Source organism: Chiroxiphia lanceolata, chromosome 24, assembly GCF_009829145.1.
Source record: "Chiroxiphia lanceolata isolate bChiLan1 chromosome 24, bChiLan1.pri, whole genome shotgun sequence".
Taxonomy (NCBI): domain Eukaryota; kingdom Metazoa; phylum Chordata; class Aves; order Passeriformes; family Pipridae; genus Chiroxiphia; species Chiroxiphia lanceolata.
In genome coordinates this window covers 5,742,713-5,758,951 of record NC_045660.1, presented here as the reverse complement: position 1 = coordinate 5,758,951, position 16,239 = coordinate 5,742,713, and the positions used below count along the sequence as shown (strand labels likewise).

At 48.9% G+C, this 16,239-nt stretch overlaps 1 protein-coding gene across 3 annotated transcripts in view; it reads left to right on the top strand.

The window, feature by feature from the left end:
- The window catches only part of CSMD2 (CUB and Sushi multiple domains 2), a 264,720-nt gene that overhangs the window by 101,577 nt on the left and 146,904 nt on the right, over positions 1-16,239 (top strand). For all 3 annotated transcript variants that reach the window (XM_032709961.1, XM_032709960.1, XM_032709962.1), the window contains one exon: positions 10,057-10,169. In XM_032709961.1, coding sequence (XP_032565852.1) covers positions 10,057-10,169 — 113 coding nt within the window. The remainder of the gene's footprint in view (positions 1-10,056; positions 10,170-16,239) is intronic.

Below are 16,239 nucleotides of genomic sequence, written 5' to 3'. Positions count from 1 at the left end.
GCCTGATAAGTAAATATGATCTTGCAAACATCTTTTCAGAATGGCTTCCTTAACAGGAGGAGCCAAAGCCATTAATGCTGGGCTGGGAAAAGCTGTGTGGGGGTGAAAAAAGGCTTTATTTCTCCTGTAGCTTCATTGTCTGGATGTTCCTGAAGGTCCTTTCTTGTCTCTGCTGCTGGTTACAGTCAAGCTCTGGTGTAGTTTATCAGGAAATGAAATCTCAGAGCTTTCTGTGCAGTTTAAGCAGGTGACTCCTTTCCCTTTCCCTTTCCCTTTCCCTTTCCCTTTCCCTTTCCCTTTCCCTTTCCCTTTCCCTTTCCCTTTCCCTTTCCCTTTCCCTTTCCCTTTCCCTTTCCCTTTCCCTTTCCCTTTCCCTTTCCAAAGAGTCAGTGAGGACAAGGTGGAATTCAGGGCAGAACTGAGCCTCTTGCAGTGCAATGTGTTGCTTTAGCTGGGAGCTGGCACCTCTCACAGGGTTTGATATCCTGGCACAATCAGTATTTGTTGCTTTGCAGTCGTGTAAAATGACAATGTCAGAGCAAGTTAAGGATCTGCTTCGTTAGGAGACATTTCCCTGCCATAATCCCATATATTCTCCTTCTGGAGACGCCTCAGGAATTGCCAGGGGGACCATTCTGCCCAAACTGCTGCTCCTTCAACATCAGCATTATGGAATCTTTGCTCCCTCTTAAAAATTCCTCTCAGTGATCCCACAGATGATCTGGGTTTGCTGCCTGTTTTTTATTTATTAGCACGAGCCAGCAGCACATCCCTGCCCTTCCCAAGGGGAGGAGGGAGCTCTGGGCAACCTGGGCTGGTGGAAGGTGTCCCTGCCCGTGGCAGGGGGTGGAACGAAATCTTCGAGGTCCTTTTCAACCCAAACTGTTCTGGGATTCTGTAGGAAAACTTGATTTTGGTGAGGGCAGATTGGTGGACTTGTGGGAGAAGGGAGGAAGGACTGGGATGAGAGAAGGGATGAGAGAAGGGAGGAAGGACTGGGATGAGAGAAGGGATGAGAGAAGGGAGGAAGGATTGGGATGAGAGGAGAGATGAGAGAAGGGATGAGAGAAAGGATGAGAGAAGGGAGAAAGGACTGGGATGAGAGAAGGGATGAGAGAAGGAAGGAAGGACTGGGATGAGAGAAGGGATGAGAGAAGGGAGGAAGGACTGGGATGAGAGGAGCCTTCGTGCCTGGTGCTCTCTGCAGCTGAGCTGGGTCACTGATGCCCTGACAGGGCTGCTGCACTTGCTGGCTTTGATAAACTCCTGCAATGCTCAGCTTTAACACCCTGCACTGCTCTACCCCCAGTCCTGCTCTCTGGATTGGTGCAGTTCTGGACCTGGGAAAAAAAAAAGGGGACAGAAATATTTTCCATCCCATCTGAAGCACAGGAACAAAGAAATCAGCGTGTGGGGATGATTTTTGCAGCACAAGGTCTCACCCCAGATGTGTCTGGACTTGTGAGCAGATTGCAGAGGAGAGCAGAGCCCTGGGCTGGGGGCCATGGGGCTCCTTGGCTCACCTTGGGGAGAATTCTGGGGAATTCTGGGCTGACCTGCTCCGTGTGGAACAGGAGATTTCCCGAGGGGCTGCCTGGGAAGATGCACTTCTCCCAGTGGATCTGGGAACTCTGCCTGGCTTTGGTTTCACTTCTGCCCCATCCCAAGCACCTTGATCAGAGCAGGGGAGTTTCAGGAATTAACAAGGTAAACATGCTCCAATCCTGATCTGGATCTTTTTCTCCTCCATTCTGCTCCTTTTTGAATTTGAGCCAATATTTGACTTAACACTGGATTTCCTGCCTTTTGTAGCTCCCTCTCAGAGCCTTAATAATGTTTGATCTCTCTCTCTTTTCTGTGAAGTTCAATGTACAGGACATGGATTTTTCAGTGTGATGAATCTTCAGGGAGGCCTCATTTACTGACACTGCTGAAATGACCTTGGAGAGTCATTTCATTATTTTTTTTTTTGCCTCCCACTGCCCCTGTGCAGCAATTAATTATTAATGATTTGTGCTGGAGACAGAGGCTTTTGCACTTTTTACAGGAAGGGGAAGCAGGGATTCCTGGAAGACACAGGGCTGCTGTGGGCTGGGTTCTGCTGGTGCTGTGCCCCAGGGATGTGTGGATTTAATTCTATTTGCACATCCCTGCTGTTGTTAATCGTGGTTCTTGCCATACCTGTGTTGTTGCACTCTCAGGTGTGTAGCTCTGCCCTTGCCTGTGCCCCTGACAGTGATCCACTCCCTGCTGCTCACGGATTTTCCCATTGATTTTTCCAGTTAAATGACCCACCACATTTTTTTTTTTTGGGGGGGGGAGCTTGTGGTGGAAAAGCTCAATCCCGGCCCTGGAAATCACAGAGCTTGGTGTGATTGTGGAAAAACTCACCTTCTCCCAGGTGCTGGGGACTGTCCAGAGGAGAACATGGAATTCAGAGCCAGGGCTGAGCCTGGAGTGGGAAACTTGTCCTTGGCCAAAATCAGGGGTGATTTCTGTTAAATACTGCTCAGATAAGGCCTTGATTTGAAGACAATGAAATGGTTGCTTTGGAGGGCTGGGAGCAGAGCAGGGCTGTCCTGTGTCCCCTCTGCATCTCCCCAGTGGGAGTGGAACAGGGGGGATCCCAGTCCAGTGCCCACATTGGTGTCTGAAGGAGCTGCAGTGGGAGGAGGATGAAGATAAATAATCCCTCCTTTCCCAGCTCTAGTGATTTTAGTCATAGAATATCCTGAGCTGGGATCATTTATTATCCACAAGGATCATTCCTAGTCCAGCTCCTGGCCCCGCCCAGGACACCCCAACAATCCCCTCGTGTCCAGGGTCAAAATAAAAACAAATAAAACCTTCAGCCTCTCCTGAGTAGGTGGGAGGACAGGACACACTGTTCCTGTCATCCGTCAGCGGTGGAGGAGCTGGTGGGGATGGCCAGGGGATGGCCAGGGGATGGCACAGGGGATGGCACAGGGGATGGCACAGGGGACATCCATCACTTGGTTAGTTCAGACTTTTGCCTGGAGGCAGCAGCCCTATTAGACCTGGCTTAGGCCTGGCTCTGGGGGCTTTCCCAGCTCACCAGTCCCCTTCAGCTTTGAAAGGGAGGCAGAAATCCTATGGCCCCCCAGCATTTGGGGTGTTTGGGGGCCGTTATTTGTCACCAGCATGGAGTGGCAGCTTTATGTGAAAACTCAGGTGACATTCCTGTCCCACGGTGCTGATCTTGGAGCCACCACATCAATCTCTGCCTCAGAGAACTGCCACTCTCTGCTTCCTTCCTTCCCCAGGCTGTTTTGCATTTCACTGTCATCTCTGCTGGAATTTTAGCAGGTTCTCCTGGAGCTTGTCAGGAATCCAGGTTTCACTTCCCAGGTCTTGTTTTCTCCCGGTTTCTGGGACTCTTTGCTGAGCCTTTGTAGAAACTACAGAAACAAAAGAGAGAAGGCAGGGAAGGAGTCTTTAGAGGACTTGGTGACACTGGTGACACCCTGCAGTGTCTGGCAGGTGACTTGTGGCTCCATCCTGAGCGTGGGGGTCGACCTTGTGAGCTCCTTTGGGGCTTGAGGGGTCTTTGGCACGGGGTCCCTTCCTTTCCACCTCTTTTCTAAAGGTCCTTGTGCTTCAAGAGCCTGAAAAAGCTGATGGCAGCAGGTGAACACGGCCCCTTTTTTTCCCCTTGAGTGCCTAATTAATGCTCGACAAAAGCAAAACTGAGAGTGGAACAAGCTGTGAACAGTTTTGGGCTGTGAGGGCAGAGTCCAGAGGAGGAGACAGGACAGGCTGAACCCGTGTCTGGTGTGAACGTGGTGCAGCTCCAGCCTGGCCCCCAATTGTCACCTGAGCTGAGGCTCCTCCATTATTAATGTGACATTGGCCAGGCAGGGGGGGGCAGGATCAGTTCAGTCCCTTCTGTGCAGTCAGAGGCAGAGCTGAGGTGACCTGATTGTGCTCCAGTTCCCAGAGGGAGCGACTTGTGTGCCCGGTGAGCTGGAAAACCGGGAGGCTGCAGCTCCAGTTTGTCTCTCCCGGCTCCTTGGGCTCCCCCTGCAGAATTCTGAGCGTTGTGGGAACATCCCCCAGCCTCATTTATTTATTAATTGCCTGATCTGGCAATAAAAAGTCCCGAGTTTAATGGAACTTAAGTGCATTGTTGGGCTGACAAAGCCTGTCTGTGCAGGGAGGGATGGGGGTTATTTATCTAATAAATACAGTCTGTCCTGTCATAAATACAGTTATCAGCACATCTACCTCTGCCTGCTCGGGGAAAACAATCTCTGTGGCACTGATAGGGAGGCAGGAAGGGTTTAGAGGAAATGATAATAGAGCTGTAGCCCAGATCTGGGGGGGGGGATTTACCAGGCAGCATCAGGGAGCTCCAACTGCATTAATTGCATTAACAATTCTTCTGTTGTCTTGAATTAGGGTTTGTTTGCTCTTGAATGGAATAAATATAATCACATTTGTTACCTTTTTGTTTGGAGCCAAATGCTGTTTCCACTGTAAAAGTAGATTCTTAAAAGCAAAGTATTTGCCTCCACACGAGCTCTTTGCTCCTTCTATATCCAACATATTGCATTTGTGTGCATATGTGGGTAGTGCCCTGTCTGTGTGCATTAAATAGAAGAAGAAATCATCTCTTTTGGGTGGGTGTGTGCCTAAATAACTGTTAAATGTGGAAAGAATTCCTCAGAGTCCTTTTTTTTACCTGTTGAATTGCTGGGTTGTGACAGTCTCAGAAATGCCTGTGGACTTGTTGAATCACTTCTCATTAAAGTGACTGTGATTAATCCAGGATAGGGATCCAAGAAAATTCAGACTGAAGTAATTTTGAAACGTTTCAAAGGTTAAGGAAAACAGCAGAGAAATTACTTTGTCAGGTCCCCTGTACAGTGGAAATTAGTTTGGCTTTGTCTCCATTTGAGCTTCATTGGCCCAAATCAGGCAAGGATTTGGTTTATGCTCCTTTAAGGATGAGCTGGGGAAAATGTCACATAAAAAATGAAGAATTAAGAACTTCAGTGTAAAGGTTCCTGCTAGGAGGAAAAAAAAAAAAGGGTATTGATTTGGTTCTAGCCAGCAAATTCATCTGGGAGAGTAATTAAATTTGATGTCAATGACTGAAGTTTTGCTGCTGCGTGGAAACACTTTCATGTTTTGATGGAATGCAGGGGAAAAAAAAGAAGGAAAAGGGAGAGAAAGAGCAAACTGTGAGTGATGAATTAATCTGATTTCCCTCCCAGCACCAGGTTCTGGAAGGAGCAGAGACAGGGATCCCTGGAACTGGGAGGCTCTGGGAGGGATTTGTTGAAGTCTTGTTGTTAACAGATGAGTGAAGTTCATTGAGAGGAAACAAGAAGGTGCCTTGGAGGCCAAAGGGGCTGTGCCCACCTGGCACCAGGAGAGGGATTTACCCTTAAACCTCATCCTGGGATTAAGGCTGAGATAAAGTCCAAACCAGAAGAGTTGTTTCATTTTCCAAGTGGTGGCACCTGCTGGGTTTTGAGCAGAGCTCTCCTGTTCTGGCATTTCCAGGGATCAGGAGCTGCTCTGCTTTCACCCCATTCCCTGGAATCTGCAGGGTGATGGGATGAACACACCAAGAAGTTTTCCACACTTGCATTTCTAAAACAACTCATCCTCTTAAGGACATTTTTATCCCTTTTGGGAGATGAGGAGTTCCTGCTCCTCCTCCTGCAGAACCAGCTGGTGGGAACCTGTCCCAGGAGCCCCACTGGGGGGGTCTTAAAAATGTGGTGCTGAAGGAAGGGACTTTAGAAGCTCCTTGTCATTGTTCACAGTGCTTTTCCCAGGATTCTCCACAGTCAGGAATCCCTGGGGATTCACACATCACACCCTGATGCTTTCCAAGCCTTTCCAAGGGGTGATGTGGGATCTCCCCCTGCATTTCCTGAGTAAATTCCAGCCCCTGGCCCAGAGTTAAAATGCAGGTGTGTTCTTTCCATCCCTACAGCATTAAAAGGGGGAACAATAACTTTAATCTAATTATTCATTTCCCTTGTAAAAGTCCATTGTGATGAGATGTCTCTGGCGACCGAAAAATGAGGTCTAGAGGTGCTTAAGTGTATTTTGTTTAAAGAGAGTAAGACAAGCTCAAATAAGATGTTCAGAATTAATGGTACAGCTCTCCTGATAATTCCAGGAGAGGTTTGGATGAAAAAGTTAAAAATACAGGTGAAGTGAATCATAACAGGTGGAGATATAAAAGAGCTGCTGCAATATGTCCCTGAGATGCACTGAAAGGGAAATTAAGCTCTGAATAGTTGGGCTGGTTCAGGGCAATAAAGGCTGGGAGGGAAGGGGAGGCTCTGGCAGGGGATGGGTGAGCTGAGCAGCTCCAGGTTGTGTCTCAGGGAGTCAGGGATGGGTTGGGTTAGAAGGGGAGTTGAAGAGCACCCAGTGCCACCCCCTGCCAGGGGCAGGGACACCTTCCACAGGCCCAGGTTGCTCCAAGGCCACCCAGCCTGGCCTTGGGCACTTCCAGGGGTGGGGTGATCCTGGTTCTCTTGTTCTGCCAAGGCTCCAGGAGTGATTTTCTCCTCAAATCTCCTGCTGACTGGCCCTGACAGGGACCAGGGGGCTTTCTGTGACTCCCCTCTCCTGGAATCTCTCCTCCTCCTCTCCCACTGACTGCAGAGGGTCTCCTTTCCAGCCAGAGCAGGAGGAGGAGGAGCTGAGCTCTGGGAAGCTGCAGGATCAGAGAGGTTCACCCTAAATGTGTGTTGGAGGCTCCAGGGCATGTCCCAGCCTGGCTGGGGGGAGGGATGAGCAGCAGTTGGAGATCCCTGTGCCACAGGGATGCTGAGGGAGAGATTCAGTGAACAGAGGGATTAAATTAAACAAACAAGATTAGTTCAGGGGGAAAAAAAAAGATTAAATGTGCCCAGTGATGATCTTTATCTCTTATTTGGGCTCCCTGGGGCTGGTGTTCAGCTGCAGCCCAGCTCTGGGCAGCTCCAAGGCACAGAAATGCCTCCAGGTTTGTGCTTAAATCCACCATCTCCACTTGATATAATGGGATTTCAGTTGGAATTCCCACCTTGAGTTGACTCCCTGCTCTCCTGCATCCACCCCAGGAACTGCTCCTTGGATTTGGGTCCTGGGAGAAGCAGCACAGCCAAATTCCAGGGTGGCTCAAATTGGATCTTGTGTCTGCAAACACCTCCTTCCTCTCTTCCAGTGCTTCCAGCTCACTTTGTGACATTTTATTGATTTTTTTTTCCCTCCCCCCTTTCTTGCTCTCCACAAATTAAAGCAGGAATTGGGATTGTAAATAGATAATGGGACGTGAATGCAGAGCAATCAGTGCCATCCATGTACAGAAATACTAATTGTGCCAGGGGAGGGATGGCTGAGTGAATGGGATAAATATTTCATGCCTGCCTTCCATGGGAAATGCAAGAGCAAGAAAAGAAATGAAGAAAAATAGTTGTGAAAGCCACACTTGGGTGCTTTTCCTCAAAAGAGGAGTTTTGATGGCATTAACCTCTCTGTGTTCTGCAATAAAGGAATTGGAGGAGCTGTGTTTAATGGGGAGGCTTCAAAAAAAAAAACAACCCTCAACACCTCAGTGCTCTGATTAAAAACACAGCTGGGAAGGATTTGGGATAAAATTAGTTGTTTGAGAGATGCATTTTTTTCCCCAGCAGTGCTCAGGGGGGAGTTGGGGACAGGAGGTGACAGCAAAGTCCAGCTGTTGGAGGGGAAAGAGCAGAATTCTGAACTCCTGCTGGTCAGTGAGGTTGGAAAAGACCTCCAAGGTCATCAAGAGTGAGATAAAGAGCTTCAACTCCCTTCCAACCCAAACCCACAGGGGGTCTGTGTCCTGGGGATGGGCAGCAAGAAGGGGACAAGGGGACAGATGGACACAGAGAGGCTGCAAGAGATTTTTCAGGTCGTTAATGGACATTAAAAAGCAAGAAAGTAAAAAGAAAAGCCTGGAATCCTGAGGAATCCAAGGAAAAAGGGTGGATTACTAATCTGAATCCACCTCTGAAGGATGTGGATATTAAAAACAAACAAACAAACAAACAAACAAAACAAAACTAGGGATGGAGGACAGGAGAAATTCTGCCTCATCCAGGCAGGTTTAGTTTATTGGTCTCTTATTTCTTTTATATCACTCAATCTTGCCACGGTTATGAAAGTTAAAATTTGGCTCTGCATACCCAGAGATTGTTTGATGAGAAGTTTTGACTGTTGATTCAGAATGAATAATAAAATGGCCTTTGGGGGGCTGAGAGGATGAAGTTTTAAGCCTGTTGTCATAACAACCAGCCACAGTGACTTCCTCACAATTGGGGTTTTTGGCATCCCCGTGTTTGATCCGGGCCCCAAATCTGTTGGTTTGAAGTTTAGTTATTTGAGAAAAAGTTTCCAGTTCAGTCAGTCCAGCTGTCTTTGAGTCCTCCCAAGGATGGCAAAAAGCCACAGAGAATCCATTTCTGGAACCCCTCGTGCTTCTAAAAGGGCTGAAAAATGGAAATAATCGATAGAGAACTGATGGAGAACAAACTTAAAAGCTGGTTTTGGAGTGTAAAGGATGTTTCCAGTCACGCTGCTCATTGTGCAGGACTCAGGCAGTGGATAATCCAGAGTTTAGGCTGTACTGTAGGTGGCAGAGATGCATTAGTTATGCCCAATAATCAGCCCTGCAAGTTCATTAACAGAGTTGCAGTTCCTCTGCCATCAATAAATCCTCTGCCAAGGGACACCCTGGATCCCCCTGGTTGCCTTGGGAAAGGTGAATTCATTTCTGGAAGGGCTGCCTGGACTCTTAAAATGCCTCCTGGGTGTCAGGTCTGCTGTTAAAAAATGTGTGTCACCAACTCTGAGTGACCCTTGAGGATGGAGATTTCCAGGATCCTTTTGCCTTCATCCAAAAAAAAAGCATTGGAATGCCAACAGTTTTTAAATAAATGACAGCTGATGATTAAAATAATTAATTGGCTTTCATTAATGACAGGATTCCAAAATATTTTGGAATTGCCATGGGCAGTGTCCCCTTTATGTGGCTCAGACCAAGTGCTGTGACTGGAATGTTGTCCCAGACAAAGACAACTCAGCCAGGAACGATGAGCTGGAGTTCACCAAAGCAAAACCAGCAGCGTATTTTAAGAGAAAATACAAATATAAAGAGGTCTGAAGGGCTGGGGAGCTTTTCACCTTGTTTGCTGGCTCTGATCTCCCCCCAGGTCGGGGTGGGTCATAAATCACTTCTCCTTGCTGGCAATTTAGAGGGAAAAAAATCAGATGGTTCTTGCACCCCTTCCTGCTCCTCAGTGGAGACAAACAGACTTTTCTGGAGTGGGTTGAGCCAAACAGAAAGGCAGGAGCTGAATAAAATTGGGGGAATCCTTTGGCTGGAAACAGCATCGTATTTTAAGAGAAAATACAAATATAAAGAGACCTGAAGGGTTGCTGCTGGGCTGGGGAGCTTTTCACCTTGTTTGGTGGCTCTGATCTCACCCAGGTCAGGGTGGATCATAAATCACTTCTCCTTGCTGGCAATTTACCCCAATCCAGAAATATTTTTTACCCCAGTCCTAAAATCTTTTTACATCCCAGTCCCAAAATCTTTTTACCCCAATCCAGAAATCTTTTTTACCCCAGTCCTGAAATCTTTTTTTACCCCAGTCCTGAAATCTTTTTACATCCCAGTCCTAAAATCTTTTTATCCCAGTCCCCAAATCTTTTTTACCCCAGTCCAGAAATATTTCTTTATCCCAATCCAGAAATCTTTTTTACCCCAGTCCCAAAATCCTCTGGCAGTTTAGAGTTAAAAATCAGATGGTTCTTGCACTCCTTCCTGCTCCTCAGTGGAGACAAACAGACTTTTTTGGAGTGGGTTGAGCCAACAGAAAGGCAGGAGCTGAATAAACTTGGGGGAATCCTTTGGCTGGAAACCCCTGGGGGGTGGAGGTGCTTTGCTGGGCACCCCCTGAGGGTTTCCTGGATCCGTGTGGGAGCAGGAAAACCTGGAAAGGTGGGTGCTGGGGGGTGATTCCCACCCACTAATGGGTTTTTTTGCTTCTCTTGCAGGTTCACTGGGATGAATTTACCTGCCCCTGTGATCAGCAGCAAGAACTGGCTGAGGCTCCACTTCACCTCTGATGGCAACCACAGGCAGAAGGGCTTCAGTGCCCAGTACCAAGGTACCCACTCCTGCTGCTCCCCCCCTTCCATGCTGCTTTCCTGGGAATCCACAGCTCCATGAGCCCTCTGTGTCCTGCTGGCGTTCATTTTCCAGCTGGAATCCCGGGAAGTGTGGATTTGATGGAATCCCACAGTGGTTTGGGTTGGGAGGGAACTTAAAGAGCATTTAATTCCACCCCCTGCCAGGGGCAGGGACAGATCCCACTGTCCCAGGTGGCTCCAGCCTGGCCTTGGAAAGATTTCAGGACTGGGATGTAAAAAAAGATTTTGGGACTGGGGTAGAAAAGATTTCTGGATTGGGATAAAAAAAAATTTCTGGATTGGGGTAAAAAAGATTTCAGGACCGGGGTGTTAAAAGGTTTCAGGACTGGGGTAAAAAAAGATTTTGGGACTGGGGTGTAAAAAGATTTTAGGACTGGGGTAAAAAAAATTTCTGGATTGGGGCAAAAAAGATTTCTGGATTGGAGTAAAATAGATTTCTGGACTGGGATGTAAAAAGATTTTGGCACTGGGAGAAAAAGATTTCTGGACTGGGGTAAAAAAAGATTTGAGGACTGGGGTAAAAAGATTTGAGGACTGGGGTAAAAAAGATTTCTGGACTGGGGTAAAAAGATTTCAGGACTGGGGTAAAAAAGATTTCTGGACTGGGATGTAAAAAGATTTTGGCACTGGGAGAAAAAGATTTCTGGACTGGGGTAAAAAAAGATTTCAGGACTGGGGTAAAAAAGATTTCTGGATTGGGGTAAAAAAAGATTTCTGGATTGGGGTAAAAAAGATTTCTGGACTGGGATAAAAAGATTTTGGGACTGGGGTAAAAAAAGATTTTGGGACTGGGATGTAAAAAGATTTCTGGATTGGGGTAAAAAAGATTTCTGGATTGGGGTAAAAAAGATTTCTGGATGGGGTAAAAAAGCTGTGTGGACTGGGATCCTCAGGTGCTGTTGAGGGCCAGGAGATGTCCTGGCAGGTGGCTCAAGCACAGGGAAGCTGCTGCCCTGGGGTTGGGGGCAGCCCTGGCCTGGGGCAGCTCCTGGGGGGACCAGGGGGTCACTAAAATGGGGGATTTTGGAAGGAATTCCTTGGAGCTGTTTGCAGCATTCCCTCGATGGTGCTGGAGGACGTTGTGGCTCTGGGGGCAGGATGAAGGAGAGGGAAAAGGAAGCAGGGAAGGAGCAGGAATGACCTGCACCCTCCAAGGGGGGGTTAGTGCAGCTCAGCACTTTTCCTCCTGGGGAACTGAGGAATTTGAGGGAAAGTGCCACAGCTCAGGAACAGGAGCAGAGTGAAAGGGAGAGGATTTTCCCTGGATAACCTGCCCAGTTTGGATGTTCCCTGGCTGTTCAGCCTTAGCAATGCTGTTTAGCCTTGCTTTCTGAACCACCATTGTTATTTAACCCTCTTGGCTTTCCTTGAACATATAAATTACTTCAAATTATAAGGAAACCACCCCCCTTTTGTTTTCCCTGTGCAGCTGATGCCTTTTGGTAGGACATTTTCCCTCTGCTGTCAGCAGTGCTGCTTTCTATTAAAACACCTGCCTGAGTCATCCTTTCTCCTTAAATAGAAAAGTAAAGATTAATGTTATAATTTCCCCTGATTAGATAAATGTCAGGGGGTTCTAATCTCACACACTGGGTTGTCAGACAGAATGAACTGTGCTCTTGTGTGTTGAGTGTTTAAAGGATGAACTGAACAACTGTTCTTGAGGTGGCATTGAGGCAGAGCCCTGGTCTGCCTGGCAGGGGGGACCTGCCACTCTTTCTTCTCCCCTTGCTGATTTTTGTGGGGTTTGTCAGGTTCCTTCTGTCTGTTAGGGAAGGTTTCAGTACTTTATTTTCAATAATTTCATAGAATCAGCTGGGTTGGAAGGGAGCTCCGAGATCATCCAGTCCAACCCTTGATCCAACCCCGCTGTGGTTCCCAGCCCATGGCACTGATGCCACATCCAGTCCCATCTTAAAAACCTCCAGGGATGGAGAATCCACCCCTTCCCTGGGCAGCCCATTCCAAGGGCTGAGCACCCTCTCTGCAAAGAAATTCTTCCTAATCTCCAACCTAAACCTCCCCTGGCACAGCTTTAGACCGAGCCCTCTTGTCTTGCTGATGGTTGCCTGGGAAAAGAGACCAACCCCCAGCTGGCTCCCCCCTCCTGTCAGGGAGTTGCAGAGAGTGAGGAGGTCTCCCCTGAGCCTCCTCTTCTCCAGGCTGAACAGCCCCAGCTCCCTCAGCCTCTCCTCACAGCACTTGTGCTCCAGTCACTTCTCCAAACTCCTTGCTCTTCTCTGGACCTGCTCCAGCCCCTCAATGTCCTTCCTGAGCTGAGGGCCCAGAACTGGACACAGCACTCCAGGGGTGGCCTCACCAGTGCTGAGTCCAGGGCAAGAATCACTGCCCTGGACCTGTTGGCCACACTGTTCCTGAGCCAGGCCAGGATCCATTGGCCTCTTGTCCCCCTGGGCACACTCTGGCTCCTGTTCAGCTCCCTGTCCATCCCCACTCCCAGCTCCCTTCCTGCCTGGCTGCTCTCCAGCCCCTCTGGCCCAGCCTGGAGCTGCCGGGGGTTGTTGTGGCCAAAGGGCAGGACCCGGCCCTTGGCCTGGTTGAACCTCATCCATTGGAATCAGCCCATGGATCCAACCTGTCCAGGTCCCTCTGCAGAGCCCTCCTGCCTTCCAGCTGATGGACACTCCCCCCCAGCTTGGTGTCATCTGCAAATTTGCTGATGATGGACTCAATTCCCTCATCTAAATCATCAGTTAAGATATTAAACAGAACCGGGCCCAACACTGAGCCCTGGGGACACCACTGGTGACCAGATCCCAACTGGATGCAGCCCCATCCCCACCAGGTCCTCCAGCCAGTTCCTGACCCAGCACAGGATGCCCCTGTCCAGGCCTTGGGCTGCAGCTTTTCCAGGAATGTGCTGTGGGAGACTCCAAACAAGAAGCCAAGCAGCAAGAGCTCCCAGATCCGAGGGCAGGACGTTTGCAGCCAGTGGGATCTGTGGCTGGAGAACACGAGGTGCCCAAGCACAACCTCCAACAAAACCCAGCGTGACCCTTTTCTTGGGAGCATCACCTTGCCTGGACCTAAATATCCCAGTGGAGAGAAACACCTGCAGAACAGGCCATGTGATGCCATAGAAAGGAGAGCAACTCCACTGCATTTTTCATCAGCAGAGATGAATCAGAGCCCAGGCTGGTCCAGGAGAAGGGAGAGGAAGGGTGAGGGGGAATCTAATTTGTTGTCTGTTTTCCGAAGACGTGTAAATACATCATTTATTAACACCCCGTGTCCTCTGAGACGGGGTCTGGCTTTGCTGATAATCTATAAGAAAACAATTTCCCTTCCAGCTTGTTTAAATTGATCCTCAGTTTTTTGCAGAACACCCTCGTTGCCTGTTCCCTCTCAGCTCCTCCTAATCCGTGGCCTCGTTTGGAAATCACTGTGTGAATGTAAAAGCAAGGTTAGATACAATCAGCCTGTGCAGAGGGCTGTTGTTTTGTTTAATACAGCAAATTTGTTCCCTTCCTGGCAGAGTTAAATATTTTCCCTTTTTCCCTTTTATTGAGGTGAATCTTGTGTTCCTGCAAACACTTCCCCCCCCCCCCCAATGCCCCATGAGAGCAAAATGGAAGGGACTGGAGAGAAATCCATGCAGGGGGGGTTTTTTTCCTTCCTCCCTCTCTCCCCTTCTGCCATCTCCCAAAGGTGCCCTGTGCCTGCAGGGGGAAGGACATGATCTAGAAGTGCCTGTCAGGAGAGGTGGCAGCACAGCCAGGTGTCCTCTGTCCCCCCCTGGCAGCTGGAAGTGCAGGGATGGAGAAGCTGCTGAGTTGGGAGCGGTGCTGGGGAGATGTGGGTGATGCTCTGGCTGCTGCTCTCCTTCCCTGCACGTGTTTTCTTGCAGGAGTTAGACCCCAAATTGCTTTTCAGCTGATTGTTACCAACATATAATTGCCCATCCCCTTCCCCTCCCATCCTGCCCCTCCAGGAGATGGGTGGGGTGAACTCCAGCCCGGGGCAGGGAGCAGATCCCAGCAGAGCTCTCACCTTTACAGGGCCTGGTGGACTCTCTGTCCTACCTGTGCACCCCAGAAATGGCTTTTTGAGGCTCTCACAGAACCATGGAGTGGAGTTGGGGTTGGAAGGGACCTCAAAGCTCATCCCATCCCACCCCCTTCCACACCTCCCACAGGTTGGTGCCAGCCCCACCCAGCTGGGTATGGATAATCCCAGTTAGGGATTTATGGGCTTCATTTTTGGCACATCTTCCACTCTTCACCTCGGATCACACCTCTGTGTGATCCCCACAGGGGTTCTGGCTCACCTTGGACAACCTGTGGAGCCTCCTGGGCAATCCCGTGGCAGGGACAGGGAAAATCCTGGTGCTTGTGCAGGTTCTGATTCCTGGAGAGCCATTCCACAGGTTGGCTAAAAGAAGATTTTTCCAAACAATTGATTTGAGGGTGATTTTCTTCACCTCCAATGCAAGAACCCCTGTGAACAAGCTGTCTGTTTTTTAATATCCCACGTGCTGGTAAAACATCCCAGGGGGAGGAGGAGAGACTCAGGCAGGCCTGTATTTAACAGCAATCCCTCAGCAAGGAGAACAGAGATTCCTGGAATAGATTTTTTTTTTGTTATTATTATTATTTTTTTTTTGCTGAAATACTGTTTTTCCAAAATTAAAAATAAATAAACGCGTTCTTAAATTCTCATTTAGAGCAACACGAAACGCTTTAAGAGAAACCCCCCCTGACTGGCTGCTCGCTGGAAAAAGCCTTGTAATGTCATCTCTCAAGTCTGACAAGGATGCTGAGTGTTCCATTAGATCTTATGGGATGTGTGTGAGCAGCAAAACCCTGCAGAAAGCAGAAGTTTCTGTTCATCCAATTATCCTGACACAGCCCTTTGTAGTACTGCTCCACATTCTGACTTAGAAACAAAACAGGTTTTCAAATACCAGATTTTTTTGAGGGCAGAGAGCAGGAGAACTGTTCTTATTTATTTATTTATTTATTTATTTATTTCCCTAAAGTGAGTGCTGCTGGATTGTGCCTTGTTTAATCCAAGCTGAGTCATTTGTAAAGCTTGGCTTTAATCATTGTCTCCAGGCTGCAAACAAAATGAAGGATTAAGGGCAGAGGGTGCAGAGATCCCTCTTGATCAGTTGGATTTGAAAGGGACAGGATGCAATTAGGGGAGAATTAGGGTGCTGCAGTCCTGGATTTGGGGTTGTGCTTGGTAATGAGTGTCTGGTGTTTGCTGCTCCTTTTCATTAGTGCTGGAATTTGGGAGCCTTAGGCCCAGCTTTGGAGGGGGGTGTTTGTCACCTGGCAGGGCTGAACATGGGGCAGCTTTGGTTGTCAGGAGCTCTCCATGCCTTGGAGAAGCCAGGGAATGATGTGGGTTGGAAGGGACCTCAGGGACCATCTTGTTCCACCCCTTTCTGCTGGATTTGGGATGTTCAGCTGAGCAGTTGGGGTGTCCTGACCCTGGAAGGGACCTCAGGGACCATCTTGTTCCACCCCCTTCTGCTGGATTTGGGATGTTCACCATCAGGGAAATGCTGGAGTTGGGCAGTTGGGGTGCCTTGACCCTGGAAAGGACCTCAAGGACCATCTTGTTCCACCCCTTTCTGCTGGATTTGGGATGTTCAGCACTGGGAAAATGCTGGAGTTGAGCAGTTGGGGTCCCTTCCAGAGTCAGGACACCCCAAGGACCATCTTATTCCCCTCCCTTCTGCTGGATTTGGGATGTTGATGGCTGGGGAAATGCTGGAGTTGAGCAGTTGGGGTGTCCTGACCCTGCCAGGGCTGTGTTACCCCCCCCTCAGCACCAATCCCATCCCTGGGTGGGGGCACCAGTGCTTGGCATCTTTACCTGCCCCCTGAGGCTGCAGGTTCCCTCCCCACCCTGTGCTGTGCCAAGGGTGGGTTTGCACAAACATTCCTCTGGACAAAGGGACTTGGCAGTGGGAAGTTGTGGAGAATGTAAAAATGGGGATTATTTTTGTCAAGCTGCTCCCCTGCTGCTCGTGCCCCAAAGCAATGGATTAAGACCCTG